Source organism: Schistocerca nitens, chromosome 10 (genome assembly GCF_023898315.1).
Source record: "Schistocerca nitens isolate TAMUIC-IGC-003100 chromosome 10, iqSchNite1.1, whole genome shotgun sequence".
Classification (NCBI taxonomy): Eukaryota; Metazoa; Arthropoda; class Insecta; order Orthoptera; family Acrididae; genus Schistocerca; species Schistocerca nitens.
In genome coordinates, this window is record NC_064623.1 from 37,407,653 (window position 1) to 37,429,816 (window position 22,164).

At 39.5% G+C, this 22,164-nt stretch overlaps 1 protein-coding gene across 7 annotated transcripts in view; it reads left to right on the top strand.

The window, feature by feature from the left end:
• The window catches only part of LOC126210649 (echinoderm microtubule-associated protein-like 2), a 664,635-nt gene that overhangs the window by 615,763 nt on the left and 26,708 nt on the right, over positions 1–22,164 (top strand). For all 7 annotated transcript variants that reach the window (XM_049939974.1, XM_049939973.1, XM_049939976.1 and 4 more), the window contains 4 exons: positions 5,106–5,343; positions 7,990–8,147; positions 20,178–20,432; positions 21,213–21,350. In XM_049939974.1, coding sequence (XP_049795931.1) covers positions 5,106–5,343; positions 7,990–8,147; positions 20,178–20,432; positions 21,213–21,350 — 789 coding nt within the window. The remainder of the gene's footprint in view (positions 1–5,105; positions 5,344–7,989; positions 8,148–20,177; positions 20,433–21,212; positions 21,351–22,164) is intronic.

A 22,164-nucleotide genomic window follows, 5' to 3' on the forward strand; every position in this document is an offset into this window, starting at 1 on the left:
AGTCTTGTCTGTTTGAATATATTCTGATGTACTGTATTCAGGAACAGTATTGATTGTCAATCTTTCAAATTCAAACACTGAGTCTTGAAGGATATGCTCAGTCAGAATCACGGTAACATCGGCCATTTCCGGCTAGTGAGATCTTACCAGCTGGCGACATGTTAAGTCGCCCAACAGCCAGTGCACCTACCACATCACACATAAACTGAGCTTGCCTGCTGGATGTGTGGAGAGAGGCATTGGCCCTTCAATGACAGGAGTGCAGTTAGGGGTGAAATCATTTTGTGAAGTGCTGAAAATATGCTTTTCGTGCAGATCGTGTTCGCATTTAAAGATCATGTGCTACAGGTATTGAACTATGGTTTTTATGATAGCACATTACAAAGATTTTCTTTTTCGTATCTGGCATGATACAGTTGCAATCTTGATATGAAAAGTTCTGTTGATGGTATACATGCAATAGCTATTATGTATCCTTCATCGTCTGTAGAAGCAACTGTTTCCCACTGAAAACAGGCTCACTTAAGAATGAAATTTTAATGACTGTATCACACAGGTACTGATATACTGAGGTATGTTTGGTGGCAACACTTTCTATTCCTGTTGCATGTATAATTGTTCTTTGCATCACACCCTGTAGATTGTAAAGATCGGCAGCAGTGGTAGAAGGTATGAAGTGAAACTGTAGTGCCTGAGCTTTCTTCTAAATTTAAATTTTACAATACAGAAATTCATCTAATAAGCTTGTAATGTCAATCGGGAAAGTAAACTCATTTTTTCACATTTCTTTCTCCAAGGAGAAGGAAACCACACACTCCACATTGGATTTAAACGCCTTTCACCATACTTCACACTTTTCAGTTTAATTCACCATGTTCGACAATTTTTGCTTTTTTCTGAACACAAAGGAGAAATCTCTCAAAAATTATAGCATGTTGGAAAATCGCTCAATTATCTTGCATCCAGATACCAGTTTCAGTTTTACGAGTATTTACTTGCTGTTAAAAATCTGTGATTTTTTAAAGAACTGATGAAATTCATTACAATAAATTAGTGTATAAATATTGTATTGTACATTTAATTTCCTTCACTGATCCAAATTTTATACAATCTATGGAGAGGGTTACAATTTTTTATCATATATGCCAGTTACATAAGTTTCTGCATGTATTTTGGGAGTTTTAACATTTTCCTCAATTTTGCATTTTTTTAAGTCTGTACCACACACAAACATAAAACGGTGTTTAACTGAACATGCTGGCGAGCATTCAGCCTTCTTTCAACGATTACCAAATCAGTCTTGCTGCCATATCCAACAGTTCCCCATTCCATCATTCCAGAAGTTGGAGACTTAAACACGCCACCCACAGTCACTTCCTCTGACCTTTCGCAATATTGTGTATGCACACACTGAAGTTGATCTGACTGTTGCAAACTGAAGCAAGACTCATTGCTGAACATCACAGATTGTCCCAGTTGACTCTGGGCATATACCATGCAACTCTTTGTGTTACAGTGTCAGTCATAAACAATGCAAGACAACTCAAGATCTTGACACAGCTTCCAGTAACCTGTTCCTGACAGTTCATGTAACCTCTGCCTCTGTATTCTTGTAAGGGGATACAGGATAACTTAGAACTGCTCTTTGGTTTTGTGTAAGGTTGCTTGCTCTAAATGTAGAAAAATGTAAGTTAATGCAAATGAGTAAGGAAAACAATCCTGCAATGTTAAGGTACTGTTTTTTGGTGTGCTGCTTTACATAGTCCCGTCGATTAAATATCTAGGCATAATGTTGGAAGGCAATATGAAATGGAATGAGCATGCAAGGATCAAAGTAGGGAAGCCAAATGATCAGCTTCAGTTTATTAGAATAGGTAGCTCATCTGTAAAGGAGACCATGTATAGATAGTTGGTGTGACACATTATTGAGTATTGCTAGGGTGTTCAGGATGCCCACCAGACTGCATTAAAGGACTACATCGAAGCAGTTCAGAGGTTTGCTTTTAGATTTGTTTCTGGTAGGTTTGATCAACATGCTAGCATTATGGAGTTGCTTTATTTACTCCAGTGGGAATCCCTAGAGGGAAGACATTCTTTTTGTGAAAAGCTATTGAGAAAAATTTGAGAACCAGCATTTGCAGCTGACTGCAGAATGATTCTACTGCCATCAACATAAGCTTTGCATAAGAACTGCAGCAGCAAGATGAGAGAAGTTAGAGCTTGTACGGAGTCACGTATACAGCCATTTTCGCTCACTCCACTCATAAGTGGAACAGGAAAGGAAATGTCAAGTGGTGATTCAAGGCACGCTCTGCCATGCACTGTGAGGCGACTTGCAGAAAAAGTATGTAGACATAGATGCACAGATTTTGGTTGTTGTCATCACTCGATTCATCAGAACGTCAATCAGTCTTACGTTTGTTGTGGAGGACTTATGCTTGTTTTTCTTGCCACAGTGTGCCGAGACTGTGTGATCTTTTGCTGTGATGCTACCATATACCTCATATCAATGATATGACCTTTCTCAAAGTCCAGAAGATGGTGATAAGTGTATGTGATGTGCTCTATGAAAAGGTCTGTTGATGGTAGACACACAGTAGCTATGTACCCTTCTTCATCTTTAGGAGTGACTGTTTCCCTCCTGAAAATATGCTCACTGAAGAATGAAATTTTAATCAATATATCTGACAGCATGGATAGACTGTGGGGTATGTTTGGTGGCATCCAGTCAAGGAGTCACACTTTCTATCTTTGTGAGTGTATGATTGTATCAAGAGGAAAATACACTTTGGAAAACTGTAAAACTACAATCAGACACAAAGGCTAATAAGTGTTGCTAAGTACAGCCAATAGACACAGTTAAAAGTAGAAGAGACTATTCCTACTTCTCAGGCTGCTAGCTCCTTCCCAAGGGAGCGAAGATGAGAAGTTTGCGAAGGACTGGTCAGTTGCTGAGATCTCTGATTGAGAGAGACCCACTTACTGTGAGGCTGAAGGCAGACATCAGCCAGAGTTGGTGGTCAAAGATAAGTCCACATCTGAAATGAGATTGTCTCTTCCTAACGTCCTACTCACATCACCCACAGTCACTTTCTGTTGCTGACCTAACCTCCTTAGCACCCTGTTCATAGCATATGACATTCCCAGACTATTGTGTATACCCTAGGGTTCTCTCCTGTGCGGTCTTCGACCTTTTACTCTATCCAACACCTCCTTATTCGTCTGTCTCTCTCAATCTCGCAACAAATTGGTTACTCTCAGCCACCAAAATACATCACCACAAGCAATGAAATGGCTATTGTTAGAACACAATGATGTGCTATTCTTAACTTTGAAACAGATAATTCAAAACTGTCTTTGCATAACTTTTCCTTTATTTTTTTTTTCAGAAGCAAGAGATAGTTAACATGTTTCCAGTCACCAACTCAGACTTGAATATAAATTACCATCTGAACTGCATCATCTATGTACTATGTAAAATCATGAAGTACCACCAACCAAATACTGCCCTGAACAGAGTCACACAGTTGCAGCCATTTAATCTATACGGCATTGAAAATGAATTTAAATTTTCTTCTTCGTTACAACTTATGACATAGTTGGATTTTCAAAATTCATCTTATTTCATAACAGATTTCTTATTAGAGATAGCTTGACCTTTTTAATTAGTCATAATTTTGATTAATTTCTCCTTTTTACTGATGAAATTACAAAGTTTTTGAGTTCTTGTTTTATTTCTTCTAATTTAATGATTCCTTTAAATTTTACACACAAAAATTCAGATGTTTACTAATGTATTAACTCTTTCAGTATATCAGACTTTTAGAAAACTGACTTCTTTTTATGAAAATATTGAGATTTTAGTAATATGAAAAATACCCTGTTCCATACATAACTTTTAATTGATTGACATTATTTTTGTTTTTACAGTTACTCAGTAGAAGTTATAAATAAGAGATCTCTGAAAAATAATCAAAACAGAGAAGTCAATATAAAGACTGAAGAGAGAGAGAGAGAGAATATGAACATGAAATATATTTATGTATCAGATTGTATGCTAGTTGTGCATATTATATTCTTCTATATTTCACCTTGGCATTTACTTTATAACAGAAGAGTTCTGAAAGCCCCATACAGTATTTTCTACATTTTAGTTATTCTGGCAGAATGTAAATACATTTGGAGCAATGGAGACCAGTCACTGAATATCTGAAGTGAGTCACTGTCAGGATCACAAAAGAGAATGAAAACTCTGCTAGCTTCACACACACACACACACACACACACACACACACACACACACACAGCCATTCAGTGCATGGACTCCTTTACCCCTAAACTATCTACTTTTAAGTCAGTGCTGCTTGGAATTTTGCCTCTTAAAGGAAAGTACTGTCCTGCCATTTTAGCTCCTTACAACTTGGCAGTTTTATTTTTCAAACATGCTGACAGATTAAAACAGTGTTCCTGATCGGAGCTTGAACCTAGAACTTTGCCTTTCATCATCCTGACCTTATTCCCTGAGCTACAGGTGGAAGTAATGCTGTGAGGGCATGTCATGCCTGGATAGTTGGCTGGAAGTACATGGCTGTGAAAGATGAGGTCTGGGCTCGAGTCCTTGTCCAGCTCACAGTTTTAATGTGCCATGAAGTTACAAACTGGTGCACAGTCCACTGCTGAGGGGAAGACTCATTCTAGAAATAAGCCATTTCTCTGCATTGACTCATTCAGTTTTATTTTCTTATTTCTATAGTAGCCATTTACCCACAGCTTTGTCCATGTGTATGTAGGGAACATATTTTGCACACATCTCCTCCCCATCATCTCTGTCCATCTCCTCCTCCTTCACACACTGTCCATCTGCTCTTCCACCCCTCACTATCCATCTCCCCACCCTCACCCCCTCCTTTCCTCTTTCTTTGCTCAGCCCTGCGTATCCACATGTATACCCCCAGCATGTATACCGATACACCGGTTGTGCAGGCAGCCTACCGACCATTTTCTGGGGAATGTGTATGTATCTGTGCTTGTGGTAGAATGTTTCATACCTCATTAAGTATGTGTAAAATTGTTGTGTACTAACCGAATGTGGTCGTCACGAACAGTGTTCTGCAGACACGGTTGTCGCAGCAGAGTTCCACCCCCTGGACAAGAACAGCATTGTCACATGCGGCAAGTCGCATATCAACTTCTGGACACTCGACGCTGGTGGAACCCTCTACAAACGGATGGGTATCTTCGAGAACAGGGATAAACCAAAGTATGTCACTTGCCTCGCTTTCACCGGCCAGGGTGATGTCGTCTCTGGAGACTCCAATGGGAACGTCATTGTCTGGGGAAGAGGTTAGTATTCACTTGCATCAATTTCTTGGTCACAGTTCTCCTTCTCTCAAGTCACTGTTTGTTCACATTCATAGCACTTACTTATGCACACTTTGAAATTCTGAAGGCAGCAGGGATAAATTACAGGGAGTGAAAAGTTACTTACAACTTACACAGAAACCAGACTGCAGTAATAAGACTCTTAAGGACATGAAAGGAAACGGTAGTTCAAAAGGATGTAAGATGAGGTTCTAGCTCATCTCTATGATAGTCTGTGCACTAACAAAGTGCCAAGGCAATTAAGAAGTCTGGAAAGGACATTTAAGTTCAGATAGAAGAAGTTAAAACCTCAAGGTTTACCAGTGACATCATAATTTTGTAATAAGTGGCAAAGGGCCTGCAAGATTAGTTGAAAGGAATAGGTAGCAGTTTGAAAAGAGATTATAAGATAAACATTGACAGAAGAAGACAAAGATAATAGTCTATAGTCAAACTGAATCAGGCGATGCTGATAGAATTAGATTAAGAAATTAGGTAATTAAAGTAGTATACTTTCGGTAGCAAAATAACTTAAAAAGGGCAGACTGCAGCTGCAAGAAAAGCGTTTCTGTAAAAGAGAAATTTGTTGATCTTGAACTTAAAGTGTTCAGAACTTTTTATGAAGATATTTGTCTGTATTGTAATCTTATGTGGAAGTGAAATGTTGATAGTTACTTCATACAGAAGAGAACAGAAGCATTTAGACAAGGATGTTGGCTTCTTTTGCATATTTTCACTGACTGTTCTGTTAGGGAAGTATCTTCTGATGCAAAGGCACCCAAAGCAAATAAAGTATTTGTTCATCACAAGTGAATGGTAAGAATATTGTGTGAAATGAGTAACCACACATCTTTAAGAGTGCTCTTTAAGAATCACTGAACAAGCTGACAGTGTGGTATGACGCTGGACTCCTCACTGGGAAAAAAATGGTTCTGAACTCTGATGTAGGGTTTCCATAATTTCCTGCATTTGCCTAAGGTGAATGGGGGCAGGGGGTTCTTTTGGTACAGTCAAGACATAACAAGCCAAAACATCTTTATTTTTTATAAGTAAAAATGTAAGTACCACATACAAACTGTTCAAAAAGAGAGATTAACTCTATACAGCATCTTGACAGACTGGAATATAAAGTGATAAATTGTGAATTGCTACCAATTTAAAAGAAAATGGAGAGATGTTCCTTTTACAAATTATCTGAATAATTAGATAAAAGTTTGAAAGTTTGTGTTGGCCACATTTACAGTAAGTGTTCATGGTAAAGTGAAACTAACTGTGAATGGTTGTCTAATGTAAGGATGACTCAGTGTTTAGGGAAGTAAATAAGTATTTCCTTGTTGAAATATTTTTGTAATGAAATAAATATTTTGCTACCAATAGCACATAAAAGGTAAATACATGGTAAAAAAAGAAGATGCAGAAGTAGTTGCTTCCCTTCTACTTAATTACCATATACATGCAAACAATCCACACATACTTTTTCCCAAATTTAATGATGAAAAACTTAATTGCAATAATGTTGGTACTGCCCTGACTCCAAAAATAGATCCCATTATACTATAGCATTTCTGCAGCCTGTGATGTATCAGTAGTGTATTAGAAGTGAAGTATTAACTGCATGTTAAATTGTTAATTATGGCTACAAGCTTTAGTTATCACTCATACATGACTAAAGAAAAACTTAAAATTATTGAAGAAGCAGAAACTGGATAGTGGGAAGAAAGTGTGATGTGTGAGGGGGTTGTATTCGTGACTGGCAAAAAAAAACAAAGTGTGGATTAAAGAAATGAACGGTAATCATCGGGCATTTTGGAGCCAAAAATCAAATCATATAGACCTCAAAAAAGGGCTCTGTGATTATAAAGATGAGAAGCAACATTATGGATGTGCAGTGACCAGTAAAATGTGCCAACTCAAAGCACTAGCTTAAGCTAAAGAATTAGAATTGCATAGGCTTCCGCAGCCAGTCAATCAGCATAAAAGTTTTCTGGGTGTGGTACTGCATCATAATGTATAAAACTACTGCTGCTGGAGAAAAACCAATGGTTCGGCCACGGTTGAAGTAACCTTCTTCTGGGTCTACTGGTGCATTCTAGCTGCAACCATGGCCAAAATGTTGTTTTTCTCCAGCAGCAGTAGTTTTGTACAATATGACACAGTACCACACCCAGAAAACTTTTATGCCCAAAGAATTAGACATCACGAGTTTCAAGCTAGCCAGGGCTGGCTATCAAAATTTTTCGAATGAAAATCAGGTTTTGATTAAAAATGTAAATTCACCGGCTTGCACTGTACTTTTCCCCTTTCCTTTATGACTGAGCTTTAAGCAGCATACAACACAAATGGCGTGTAATATTGGTATGTTTGTACACAGCCATCTTACTTTTCTGGGGGAGTTCATTTTTCTATATCAATCATCTCACAAAGCTGTCAGCTTGCCTTACATGTTTGTCATTTGTTGTAGGTCTATCCTCATTCCTTATTGTAACTGTGATCTCACACTTCTATCACGACAGGTGTTAATTGTTAATGCAGTTTAAGATTCAGGGATTTGCTCAACTTTTATTAGTGTATACTTTGAGTTTTTCCACACATGTGGAAGTTACTCTTCTAGAGTCCAACTTGTTACAGGGACCAACACAATCTCAAAGTTTGTCCGAGGAGTTCACGAAGGCTCAGTGTTCAGCATTTGTGCACTGAAGGAGGGCAGCATCGTGACCGGAGGCGGGAAGGACGGCCGGCTCGTGCAGCTGGATGCGAGCATGAACCCGACGGGAGTCGAAGCTCAGGTATGCTGAGTAGTGATTTGCTTTGGGCAGTTTGCTATTCTCTTATGCGCTTGGTCACTAATACTCTACTGGTGATTTTCTTATAAAGTTACTTGTTTGCCTACAACAGTGCCTGTCAAAAAAAGTGTGAAGCACCCAGGAGACATGGTTGGATGTTGGTGCAATTTTGTGAATGTACACACCATCGGAGTTGGTCTTTAGTGTTGTTAACAGGTGTGGTAGGGTTTATAAAGAGCACAAATAGTGTCAGACATTTAGTGATCACCATGAAAAATATGGAGATGTTGCACAGTTGTATGAGACAGTGTTACCAGTACCTGACAGTTTGAAATGAGCTTCATAGTGGGTCTCCATGTCGTATAATATCCTGATTTTTGGGGCATTTGAATGTGACACTGGCCTAGTGTTGTAGTATATAGGAACATGAAGGCAGATATACTTGTCATCAAGGCTTTGGTCAACCACGTCTGACCATCAGAAGTGAGGATCACTGTATTGTCCACTGAGCACATTATATCCCATTTACATCTGCAATCTGAGAACAAGTGACGGACTCGGTATAACATTCTGTGCCAGCCTGCACTATTATTCAGAGACTCGCAGCAGCTGGACTGGAGAATTACTGTCCCATGTGTAGCCACAGTGACTTCAATATTAATTTTGTACATGATTGTGCAAGAAAAAGGATGTTGGTAGGTCTCCTAAATTCATATGATCTGATGCAAACTGTGTTTTTTCCAACTAGGGTGAAGGGGAACGGTAGCACAGTCATAGACAATATTTTTATTCATTCTTCATTACTAGATGGGCATTCTGTTAGTAAAAGGGTCAATGGCCTTTCAGACCATGATGCACAAATTTTAACACTAAAAGGTTTTTGTACTCAAACCAATGTCGTATTTAATTACAAACTACGTAGGAAAGTTAATGCAACAGCAATAGAGAGTTTTTCAAAACTTGTCAAGGAACAAGAGTGGCAAGATGTTTTTAGTGTCGATAATATAGATGATAAATACATTGCTTTCCATAACACATTTCTCATGCTCTTTGAGAGTTGCTTTCCATTAGAACATTCTAAACGGGGTACTAGCAGTAATGGACAGCCCGGTTGGCTGACTAGTGGGATAAGGATATCATGTAGAACAAAGCGGGAATTATATCAAAATGTTAGAAGTAGTCACAATCAAGTTACAGTAGCCCATTACAAACAGTATTGTAAGGTGCTTAAAAATGTTATTAGCAAGGCAAAAAGTATGTGGTATGCAAATAGAATATCTAATTCACAGGATAAAATTAAAGCCATATGGTCAGTTGTGAAGGAAGTGTCTGGTCAGCAGCACAAGGTTGATGATATAAAGTCAGTTCGCAGTAATAATATTTCTGTTGCTGATAAATCAGATATATGTACAGTATTTAACAACCATTTTCTGAGCATTGCTGGTGAATTAAATAAAAATTTAGTTTCTACAGGAAATCATATGAATTTCTTAGCAAATCCCTTTCTGAGATTGACGTCTGAAATACTCCTCTGTGATACAGACAAGAGGGAGTTTGAGTCAATAATTAAATCACTGAAGACTAAGGATTCTCATGGTTATGATGGAGTGTCTAGTAGAATATTAAAGTACTGCGCTGCACATGTTAGCCCTGTATTTAGCCATATTTGTAATTTTTCCTTTAGGAATGGTCAGTTTCCTGAGAGATTAAAGTACTCAGTAGTAAAGCCGCTTTATAAAAAGGGAGAAAGGGATAATGTAGATAATTTTAGACCTATTTCTATGCCATCAGTGTTTGCAAAAGTTATCGAAAAGGCTGTGTATGTAAGGTTAATTGATCATTTTATATCACACGATTTGCTATCAAATGTACAGTTCGGCTTTAGAAGTCATTTGACAACTGAAAATGTTATATTCTCTTTTCTCTGTGAGGTACTGGATGGGCTAAACAAAAAGTTTCGAATACTTGGCGTATTTTTTGATTTAACAAAGGCATTTGACTGTGTTGATCTCACAATATTGCTCCAGAAGTTGGACCATAACGGAATAAAGGGAGTAGCTCACAATTGGTTCACCTCTTACTTTAGCAACAGGCAGCAAAAGGTCATTATTCCAATGTTGATAACGGCTGTGATGTGCGATCTGAGTGGGGTACTGTCAAGTGGCGGGGGGGGGGGGGGGGGGGGGGTGCACCAGGGATCAGTTTTGGGGCCGCTCCTGTTCCTTACTTATATAAATGATATGCCCTTTAGTATTATGGGTAACTCTAAAATATTTCTGTTTGCTGATGACACTAGCTTGGTAGTGAAGGATGTTGTGTGCAACATTGACTCTGTTTCATGTAGTGCAGTACATGACCTCAGTTCATGGCTTATAGAAAATAAACTAACGTTAAATCACAGTAAGACTCAGTTTTTACAGTTTCTAACACACAATTCAACAAAACCTGTCGTTTTAATCTCACAGAATGGGCATATGATTAGTGAAACTGAACAGTTCAAATTCCTAGGTGTTCAGATAGATAGTAAGCTGTCGTGGAAAGCCCACATTCAGGATCTTGTTCAAAGATTTAATTCTGCCATTTTCACTATTCGAACGGTATCGAAAGTGAGTGATACTTCGACACGTAAATTAGTCTACTTTTCTTATTTTCATTCACTAATGTCGTATGGTATTATGTTTTGGGGTAACTCTTCCCACTCTAGAAGGATATTTTTGGCTCAGAAACGGGCGGTTCGGCCAATAAGTGGTGTGAGTTCACGAACCTCTTGTCGACCTCTGTTCACGAGTAGTGGGTATTTTGACATTGGCCTCTCAATATGTATATTCCTCATTGTCATTTCTTGTTACCAATATTAATTTATTTCCAACAATAAGCAGCTTTCACTCGGTTAATACTCAGCAGAAATCAAACCTCCATTTGGATCGGACTTCCTTAACTCTTGTGCAAAAAGGTGTGCAGTATACTGCTGCATCCATTTTCAATAAGCTGCCACTCAAATTCAAAAATCTTAGCAGTAATCCACGCGCTTTCAAATCGAAACTGAAGAGTTTCCTGATGGGTCACTCCTCCTATTCTGTCGAGGAGTTCCTTGAAAAATTAAGATGTTTCTCATTGTATTGCTGATAGCGTTTGCTTAAACTTATGGACTGATTTTCTTTCAGGTTCATGAGCATTTATTTTTATCTGTTATTACTTTTATGTTGTAAGTTCATCTACTGACATGTTCCATGACCTTGGAGATTTTCTCCTCAATTTGGTCCTATGGAACTTGACACACAAATAAAAAAATAAAAAATAAACCATGAGACAAATGGCTGCGTTTGGAGTGGTGACACGAGCACGAAGCATGGACTGCTAATGAATGGCACTGCATTGTTTCAGTGAAGAATTCGGGTTCTGCAGTACCCCAGATGAACATTGTCAGGGATTATCAAAGTGACTTGGGGAGAGCTCCCTTTATACCACCACTTTGGAGAGCAACAGCAGTATTAGTCATGGCATTGTGGTGTAGAGATGTCTGGTAAGATTTCAGGTCGTAGCTGGTAGAGACTGAGAGAACTGTAATGGTCCAACATCCTGCATGCTTAAGAATTATCTCTCACGTAACAATAGTAAGGTGCCATTTTTCCAAAGGACAATGCTCCTCCAATTGCAGAAAATGTGTGTATGAATTGTTCGTGTGATGTTAAGATACTCATGTGGCCAGAAAGATTCCAAATCTGTGCCCAGTAGAATGAGCGTGGACCAGCTGCGACATCAAATCTGACCCAGTGCCAGTATCCAGGAAATCGAGGACTAGGTACGACAGTTGTGGGCCAGCTAGACTTAAATTAGGATACAGTAGCATTATGACGCCCCTCCCGACTGTATCGTGCATCCGGGCCTGAGTGGGTACATTGTGATAGTGACAAGTGAGCTTATACTGCTTTGTAAATTTGACTCAGTTTCACAATCACTGCAATGACATCACATACCCTGTCAGTCATTGAAATTTTATTTATGTTATCCTTTCCATCATCTGAGTGTTTCACTTATTTTCTCAGGCAGTGCCTACCTATAAAAAAACATTTTGAACTTGGCCTTCTTTCACTAGGTTCTACTGAAATAACCTTGGCTGAGCATTGTGATTGAAATCACACATTGCAATAACAACTGTTTATTTATTAACCACGACTAAACTCGGTACACATTAGGGGACAAAGTTCCATATTCGAGTACACCTGAAAGTCCATCATGATTATGTGTACTGGGTGCTCACTCTGATGATGATAGTTGTTAGTGATGATGAGTCAGGAGGTGCTGTGGATGATGAGCAGTGCTGCACCGTGAGGCTGGCAGCCACTGGTAGCCAACTGAAGACGTCTAACCTGGTGGCCCAATGGTAAACTGATGCAGCAGATGGTGGTGTTGCCCAAGGTGATGAGCCATGGACAGATGACTGGAGAATGGCACTGGACAAAGCTGCTCAGGGCAGGAAAGACTTCAGCTCATACCTCAGACCGTGAGGCAGTGACAGAATCTGTGGCTGGCAGTCTCGCAGACATGGGGGCAAAGTGAAGGCGACCCGAAGGCTAGGACATCAGGCTGCATTGATAAAAGTTGCTTAAGAGGAGTTGGCAATGTCACAACACAGATGGACACGTGGCAGCTACTAGTGCATAGCCCATTCATATTGATGACCTGCTTGGCCGGCCTGCCAGTTTATACAATGTGTGATCAACAGTAACTGGAATCTTTTTAAATTTTGTGGGCTTTTTAAATCTGATTTTCAATATTTCTTATTTTTATTATTTTTTTAGATGGTGTTGGTATGCATGTTCCTACTGTGTGTTCGCATTTTCAACTGTTTTGAATATTTGGCTTATTGTTGACAGTCAAAAACATTGTACATATTTTCAAAAGCTCACCAAACTTTTTCTTTGGAAAAAAAATGATTTAAACAGTATGCATTAAATTTTACTTGAAAAATGGAATAAAGTGCAGCACTGCATTCAGATGTTGCCTGTGGCTTTGGAAAATTGTCTATGAGTAAGTTAAGACTTCATTAGTAGTATAAATGTTTCAAAGAGGGTTGAGAAGACATTGAAGTCAATGACCACCGTGGACATCCTAGCACATCAGTTAATGATGATGTCAGGAAAGTAAAGAGAATGTTTCTGGAAAATTGCTGAATCACCATCAGAGAGGGTGCTGATAATATCTGTATATCCTTTGGCCTATGCCAAACTTTTTTTTTTTTTTCATATTTTATCTGCAGATTCTATAATTAACCCCAAAAAATTTTAGCTTGCTGACAGTATGGATAATGTAACTGATGATGATAAACCGAAGGCTGAAATTCTAAACCTAGCTTTCAAAAACTTATAACCGGCCGGAGTGGCCGTTCGGTTCTAGGTGCTACTGTCTGGAACCGAGTGACAGCTACGATCGCAGGTTCGAATTCTACCTCAGACATGGATGTGCATGATGTCCTTAGGTTAGTTAGGTTTAATTAGTTCTAAGTTCTAGGCAACTGATGACCTCAGAAGTTAAGTCACATAGTGTTCAGAGCCATTTCTCAAAAACTTATTTCCAGTAGAGGATTGCAGCACCATTCCCCCTTCATATTATCGAACAAACACAAGGATGGCTGACATAGTGTTTAGTGTGTCTAGGATTGTAAAACAGTTAAGATCCTTAGACACCAGGAAGGCATCTGGCCCAGACGGTATCTCCGTAAGATTATATGTTGACTACATTACAAATATAACACCATTCTTATCCATCATCTATCAGAGATCATTGGAACAGCTGAAAGTTCCACGGGTCTAGAAGAAGGCCCAGGTCATAGCAATCTATAAAAAGGGTAGAAAATCGGATGACAAAATTACCGGCCAGTTTCAATGACATCGATTTGTTGTAGAATCATGGAACATATTTTGTGTTCAGACATAATGACCTTTCTAGACTCTGAGAAGCTCATCTGCAGAAACCACCATGGTTTTAGGAAACAGCAGTCATGCGAGACACGGCTGGCCCTCTTTGTGCATGATATACAACAGGCTCTAGATACCAGCTCCCAGGTTGATGCCATATTTTTAGACTTTCGAAAGGTGTTCGACTCATTTCTGCACTGTTGCTTGCTCCAAAAAGTGCACATTTACAGTCTATCCGATGACATATGTGGTTGGATAGAAAGTTTTCTAAAAGACAGGGAGCAGTATGTCGCCCCTGAACAGGGTGACTTCCACAGAAACAAGCGTAACTTCATGTGTGCCCTAGGGCAGTGTAACAGGTTCACTGCTTTTTTACAATTTACATAAATGATCTGGTTGATGGTATTGACAGCAGCATTAGACTGTTTGCCGATGATGCTGTAGTCTACAGGAAAGTAGTATCACATGAAAGTTGTGAACAAATCAATGGGGGTTTGCAGAAAATTAATGCATATAACAAGGCGAAAATCCCCGTTAATGTAAGAGTACAAAATAAATGCCCAGTCTTAGGAAGTGGTAACATCCATCAAGTATCTGGGTGTGACTATTCGAAATGATCTCAAATGGAATGATCAGATTACACAAGTAACGATTAAGGCAAACTCTAGATTGCAGTTTATTGGTAGAATCCTGAAGCGCTGCAGTCCTTCAAGAATGGAAATAGCTTACAATACGTTAGTTCGTCCAGTCTTAGAGTATTGTTCGTCTGTATGGGACCCTTACCAGTTGGGCCGGAATCAAGAGATTGAGAAGGTCCAAAGAAGAGTGGCAAGATTCATGACTGGTACATTTAGCCATTGCGAGAGCATTACAGATCTCATAGAAAGTTTGAAGGGGGACACAATTGCAGATAGATGGCGCCCTAAACAGAAAGGGCTGCTCACTAAATTCCGAAATCTGTTCACCGAGTATGTAGAGCATATATTATTACCACCAACTTTCAAATCACGTAATGATCACCATTCGGAGATAAGGGAAATTGGAGCTTGTACTGAGGTGTTGAGTCAGTCGTTTTTCCCTCGCATGCTCTGCGTGTGGAACAGGGATGGGAGTGGGGGGGAATATGACTTTGGTATGAACTGTGCCCTCTGCCACACACCAATTGGTGGCTAGTGGAGCATATATGTAGATGTAGATGTAGAAACATGTAGCAGCTAAGTTTGTTTTGAAATTGTAGAATTTTGACCAAAAACAACATTACGTACACATTGCTCAGAAATTGATGAATGAAGTCGCCAACTATATAGAACTTCTTTAGAGGGATGTAACAGGTGACAAAACATGGGTAGATGAGTATAATGTCGAAAGCAAGGCCCAGTCATTCCAATGGAAACTGTCTGAAGAGCCAAGACCGAGAAAAATTAGAGAAGCTCAATCATTTGTGAAGGTTCTTCCCACTGTTTTCTTGGATTACAGAGGGATGATGTATCATGAGTTCCTGCCGTAGTGTTGTGCAGTCAATAAGGAATACTATCTGTCAGTTAGGTGCTGTTTTTGTGAAGCAAGCCAAAGAAAATGACCAGAATTGTGGCAAAACATTCATATAAATTGCATCACAATAATACTCCTGCTCAACTCCAACTCAGTGTTTGTTCTTGATTTTTTTTTTTTTGGAAAGGAACAAAACCATTATGCTAATTCAGATACCATATTCACCAAACATGACTCCATGTTCCCAAGACGAAAGAGAACCACGAAAGGATGTCATTTTGCCATCATTGGTGAGATAAAAACAGAATTGCTGAAGGAGCTGAACACCAGAAAGAAAAGTTAATTCCAGAAGTGCTTCCAAAATTGGAAAAAGTGCTAGCACACGTGTATTATATCAGAGGAGAATTACTTTGATGGGGATGATGGTGATGGTGATGGTGATGATGATGATGATGATGATGATGATGAATAAATATTCTTTCAGGAAAACCAAAATACCCATTACTTTTTAATAACACATTGTATATGGCCAAACGGGGCTTTTTAATATGGAAGATGAGTACTTCTGCACACTTCAGCACCATTGAAACTTCCTGGAGAACTGGGACACTGTCAAGGTCACTGCCAGGTATGGCACTGGGCTCCTGTCTCAGCCCCTGTCGTTACATTATAGTCAAGCTTTATCCGGTAAACTTCGTAGAAAATTTGCACCTAGCATAACCCGTGGACAAGAAATTAAAGTTTGCTTAGATTTGACTGTTCAGCTGTAAACATTGTCTTCAGCTTATTTATAATTGTACTCTTTATTGTAATGTGTATTAGCGGGTCAGTTTAAATGCAGTTTCACTGACTGGCTTTGTTTTAAGGCTGTAACTCAACAATTGTGCAATTCTGATCTGTTTGGAAAATTTGCTTGATTTGATGTCCCTTACCCTGCTCTGACATTGTCAGATTATTTTTCTCCACTTGGTACTCAGTTCAGATAGACAATACAAGTAGCACAAAGAATACAGGAGAATAGTGAAGAAAAAAGTTGCAATTACCCTTGTTACAAGGCCATAATGTTACAGTAATTAGGTCTTTCACAAAAAACCATACAGCAGTGTAGAAAGCAAGACATTTGAAAGTGACAATACTACTTGTGATTCAAGTACAATTAGTTGGGGTGTGCAAATGCTAGTACCTCTGAGGAGTGTTATGGCCAACACTGCAGCCTTGCAACACCATCTGTTCTTAGGCCTGACACTCTTTACCAGTCTGCCACACGATGTGCTTTACCACAGTTACTGCTTTACAACCTGTGCCACCTGGATTCTTACTATGAACACCAGTCTTTCTGAATTGTTGCTACAATGTATCCTTGTAACTCCCCTGACTTCAACTTTTGCTAGTCCTACCAAGCGAGGTAGCACAGTGGTTAGCACATTTAACTCTCATTTGGGAGGATGACGGTTCAAACCTGCGTCCGGCCATCCAGATTTAAGTTTTCCACGATTTCTCTAAATCGCTCCTGGAAAATGCCAGGATGGCTCCTTTAAAAGGGCATGGCCGGTTTGCTTCCCCAGCTTTTCCTAATCCGAACTTGTGCTCCATCCCTAACGATCATGTTGTCGACGGGACGCTAAACACTAATCTCCTCATTCACTAGTGCCTGTCGTCCACCTACCTGTCCATTTCTCACCTCCCTCTCCAGCACTGCACACACTTCTACTATCCCATCAACACACCTGCTAGTCTTCTCCCCTGCTTTATTTCTCTTCTCTCCTTTCCCCCTCCTCCCCCTTCCCCCCATTCCCCTAGCACAGCCTTCCAACGCTGCACCTACTAACTGTCCACAACATCCCTACAAGCCTACAGGCAGTACAGCATCTTCCCCACCGCTACCCTTCTGTCCTTCCCTATCCATACCCCATTATTCCATGTTTCCTGCTAAGCCCTCCACCACTCACTCCCAGCAGATTGCTGCTCACATCGGTTGCAATCGAGCCCTAGCTCCGGGAGACAGTGGTCTTTTGTGTGTGTGTGTAACAGAATACTTGATATTCATTCAGTCGCAATGAGAGTTGTATTGTAAAACTTCCTGGCAGATTAAAACTGTGCGCCGGACCGAGACTCGAACACGGGACCTTTGCCTTTCGCGGGCAAGTGGTAGAGCACTTCCCCGCGAAAGGCAAAGGTCCCGTGTTCTAGTCTTGGCCCGGGACACAGTTTTAATCTTCCAGGAAGTTTCGTATCAGCGCACACTCTGCTGCAGAGTGAAAATCTCATTCAAGAGTTGTATTGATTTATACAACACAAAATACAACAAAACACACTTCATTCAATCAAAATTATGTGTAACATTCCCCAAAAATTACTCATTACCATAGATGAAAATACAACCAATTCCCCCCCCCCCCAATACTTACACACACACACACACACACACACACACACACACACACACACACACACACACACACACACACCTTGCATGTTTCTGTCTTACGGAATTACTAGTTCCTTTGTGAGAGTGATGAAGAAATTAAGTGGGTTGTCACTTACAATGCTCAATAAGTGTCTGGTCATGAACTTCAAAATTGGTAATTGTTTAACTCCATATTATCAGTAATGTTCAGAAAATTAATTTAGTTACAAATAAGTGCCAGGAAAATTAAAAGAATGTAAGAAACTTTCACTGTTATGTTAATTACCATTGTATTTTTGTGTAATAGTAATTTACTGTTTTTAGTGTTTAACATCCATAAATATGATAAGATTTAATGTTCAAAAGTTAAATTTAGCTTCAGTTTACTTCCATCAGAAACACAACCACACATGAAACCAAATTATAAAACTCTAATCACAATTCTGATTCCATGTGCATCCCTTCCAACCAACAGCTCCACACTACTCCTACTCTCTCAACAGTACAGTCTCTTCTCAATAGCAAAAAAGCTAATCATTTTTAGTTTGTCATCTGATGCAGCACCCACCCCCTCCCCCCTCCTCCCCCCTGCTCGCAACATAAATGGGAATCTGTATACTGTATCAATATTTATTCCCTTTTAGCACAATCACAGAAACAAAAGTAATAAGAGTAGCAAACTGAATAATTCATGATTACATCATTACTCTACAACAAGCCCAGGAGAGCTTGGACATCTCACACCAAACCAAAATATGAGAGTATGGGATGAACCTTTTTTTAGTGCTTTTGATGAAGACATAAATTGGCTCAAAATGTTAGTTATAAATTGGATTTTACTCTATAACTAAATGAGATATTTTGCAAGTCATAGAAGTTTTAGAGCAGGAGACAAAACTTTTACTGTCTATACTTATCTGGAAAAAGTAAAGGGCAGTGGTGATTGTTCATCTTGATTGTCCATCACTCTTGCGAGCCACAGAAAATATTTGGGTCACTCTCTTGGAATATGTTGCATCTGTACATCATCAGTAATAATTTTCTCATAACCAGTTTGTTTGGAATTCTTAAATTATATAGCTTATTCACTTCTCCATTGCAACACTAATTGCTCTGAGTAACAATTGCCACTATTTAGAATCTGTAACTAACTTTTACAGCTACTGAAATGCTTTAGCCTAAGAATCGCCCTTAAATAGGTTTCACACAACATACTTTCAGTGTTATTACAATTAGTGTTTTATATATTTTACAAGGAAAAATATTAATAAAAATAATTTCACATGTGACACAAAAGTCTGCAGAGAACAGAAATATAATGTCATTTAGCTGTGATGTGACTGAAAGTTTTTCATGCTAAATTTTGTAAAATAAATCTCCTTAACAATTAATATTATGATACGTAAGTTTTCATAAAAAATAGTTATTTTTATTGTCTGTTATGGTGGTGACTCTAATGGTAAAGTTTTATCATTTTCTACAAAACATGCTGCTCTCGCAGTGGTTAGCACACTGGACTCGCATTCGGGAGGATGACGGTTCAATCCCGCGTCTGGCCATCCTGATTTAGGTTTTCCGTGATTTCCCTAAATCGCTCCAGGCAAATGCTGGGATGGTTCCTTTGAAAGGGCACAGCCGACTTCCTTCCCTAAACTGATGAGACCAATGACCTTGCAGTTTGGTCTCTTCCCCCAAAACAACCCAACCGACCCATGTTGGTCTAATGCATACTAAAGACTAGTAAATTGAAGATTGTTTATGTTATGTACAAGTAATTTTATCATTTAATAAAACTGTGTAAAGTGACTTTCCTTTGCTGTCTGATAACTAATCTTTCTGCTATTATACAATGACAAGTATGAGTTGTAATTTACAACATATACATATGTTTAAGTACTGAAATTATCAAGTATCACAATGTTTAGTAGTCAAATGGATCATGTAGTTTAATAAGTGGAACTGTCTTTTATAGTACAATGTGCATGCACATCCTCCCTCCCTCCCCCCCCTTCCCCCCTCCCCTCTCCTTTCAAAAAAGCTGCTTCCTCTTACACTGCTCAGATGCTGTTTTCATCCACAGCTTTATTTTTAAACAGGTTGATGTGACTTGAAACCATAGCTATTTTGTGAATTTCAATATGGTCACTGCCCATGTTAAAATTGCCAGATCAGTGAGTATTATGGTTTAGTTACGTATTTCTTTTTTGGGACGACCAGGTACCGGAGCACCTGGGCGGCGTGCGGTGCATATCGGAGGGCCGCGGCAGCCTGCTGGTGGGCACGACGCGGTCGGCGGTGCTGACGGGCGCCCTGGAGCTGGGGTTGTCGGCGGCGGTGTGGGGCCACGCGGACGAGCTGTGGGGGCTGGCGCGGCACCCCACACTGCCGCAGTTCGCCACCGCCGGCTTCGACCGCCTGCTGCACGTCTGGGACTCCATGAGCCACTCCACCGTCTGGAGCAAGGACCTGGCAGTGCGTAACGTGTAGCTCACCCTGCAGTAACTCTGCTATGAAACTGATTGCGAGGAGGCCTTAGGACTGGGCTTGTTCAATTTTCTTAATACTTGCAGAATTTGAAAAATGTTGCCTGAATGTCAGTTTGCTGTAACAGTATAACACAGTTCTCAAAATAAATAAATGCAATAAAAATAAAAATTTAAAAAAAATAAAAATACATAAGCTCCTTTGAAGATTAAAAGATTTCAGAGCAAAACATGAAACTGATGTCTGTGCACTGACCTTCAAATTCTACAAATGTGTAAAAAGTTGAAGAGACCATGTCTGTAGGTTGCCTTTTGAGTCATGCACCTGAAGGTGCTATCACTCTTGTGATATAGATCAATGTAAGGTTCTTATGTCTTTATATATGAAAGTTGTGAAAACTTTGTAAAATTTCCATTAAATGAAAATGTCACAGCTTTCTTGAGATGACTTTGTCTAATCTACTATAAACAAATGTTTGTAACTTTCATATGGCTCCATTATCTCTGATTTAGCTCCTGGGAGAAAATACAGTGGAATCAATTTCCCAAAATTATGAATTAATAAATGGGATAATATTAGAGCAAGTAAGATATTTTACAATGTTCTGCCTTACAGATACATTTTTTAGGTGGAAGTGCCCACCAGTAACTGTTCCCAGTCCTCTGAATTACTATGCAATTTATTTGTTGGTATGTTGCTGTGCAGAGCTTGTATGAATATGTTATGTAGTGTTATGCTACAGTTTTATGTATGTGTGCACTTCTGCAGGAACCCTTGCAGAGTGCGGGCTTCTCCCCTGACGGCTCACTGTTGGTAGTGGGCTGCGTGTCTGGTCGCTGGCTGTCACTGGATGTGGAGACGAGGGAGGTGCTCACATCCTACACGGACGGCAATGAGCCAATACAGGTAGGGGCTCTGTCTGACTGGGAGCAGATTCGGGAGAGAGAGGATTAGTGAGATTTTGTGGGCACACAGAAAATGCCGTAGGCTCACCATTGAGCAGGTTAGGAAAGCTAGTCATGATTCTTATTTATTTAATCTTGAACTGTTAGTCCACAAAGCATATCATAGACCTGGCCATAATGGGAACTAATTTGATCATGTGACTAGTGTAAGGTAATTTTACTTCATCTGAACGTTACAAAAAATTAGATATTTTCATAAAATTAATTCAGCAGTTGACGTGCCAGAGGTGAAGTGGACATTGTAGAAAATTAATAATTACTCATCACACTTAAGTATGGGGGCACAATTAACTATTTCTGTGGTCTTCCTTAGTAGTAGTAGTAGTAGTAGTAGTAGTAGTGGTAGTTGTTGTAGTAGTAGTAGTAATAATAATAATAATAATAATAATAATCTGACACACTTCTCTTAAATCTTCGTCTTATTTTCCTCCCCCCTCTCTCTCCCCCCTCTCCCTCCTCTCCCCCCCTCTCCCCTCCTCCCCTCTCCCCCCTCCCCCCTCCTCCCCTCTCCCCCCTCTCCCCCCTCCCCCCTCCCCCCTCTCCCCTCTCCTCCTCCCTTTTTTAAAAAAGCAAAATTGCACACACAAAAAAACAAAAAACAAAAAACAAAAAACAGAAAAATTGCAATTACCGAGACAAATTACAAATAAGAAATATACATATATATGTATTGTACACATCTTACATGTATCATTTTCTTCAATACTGCTTGACATTGGGAGTTACATTACACTAGGGACTGCTACGTTCCAATT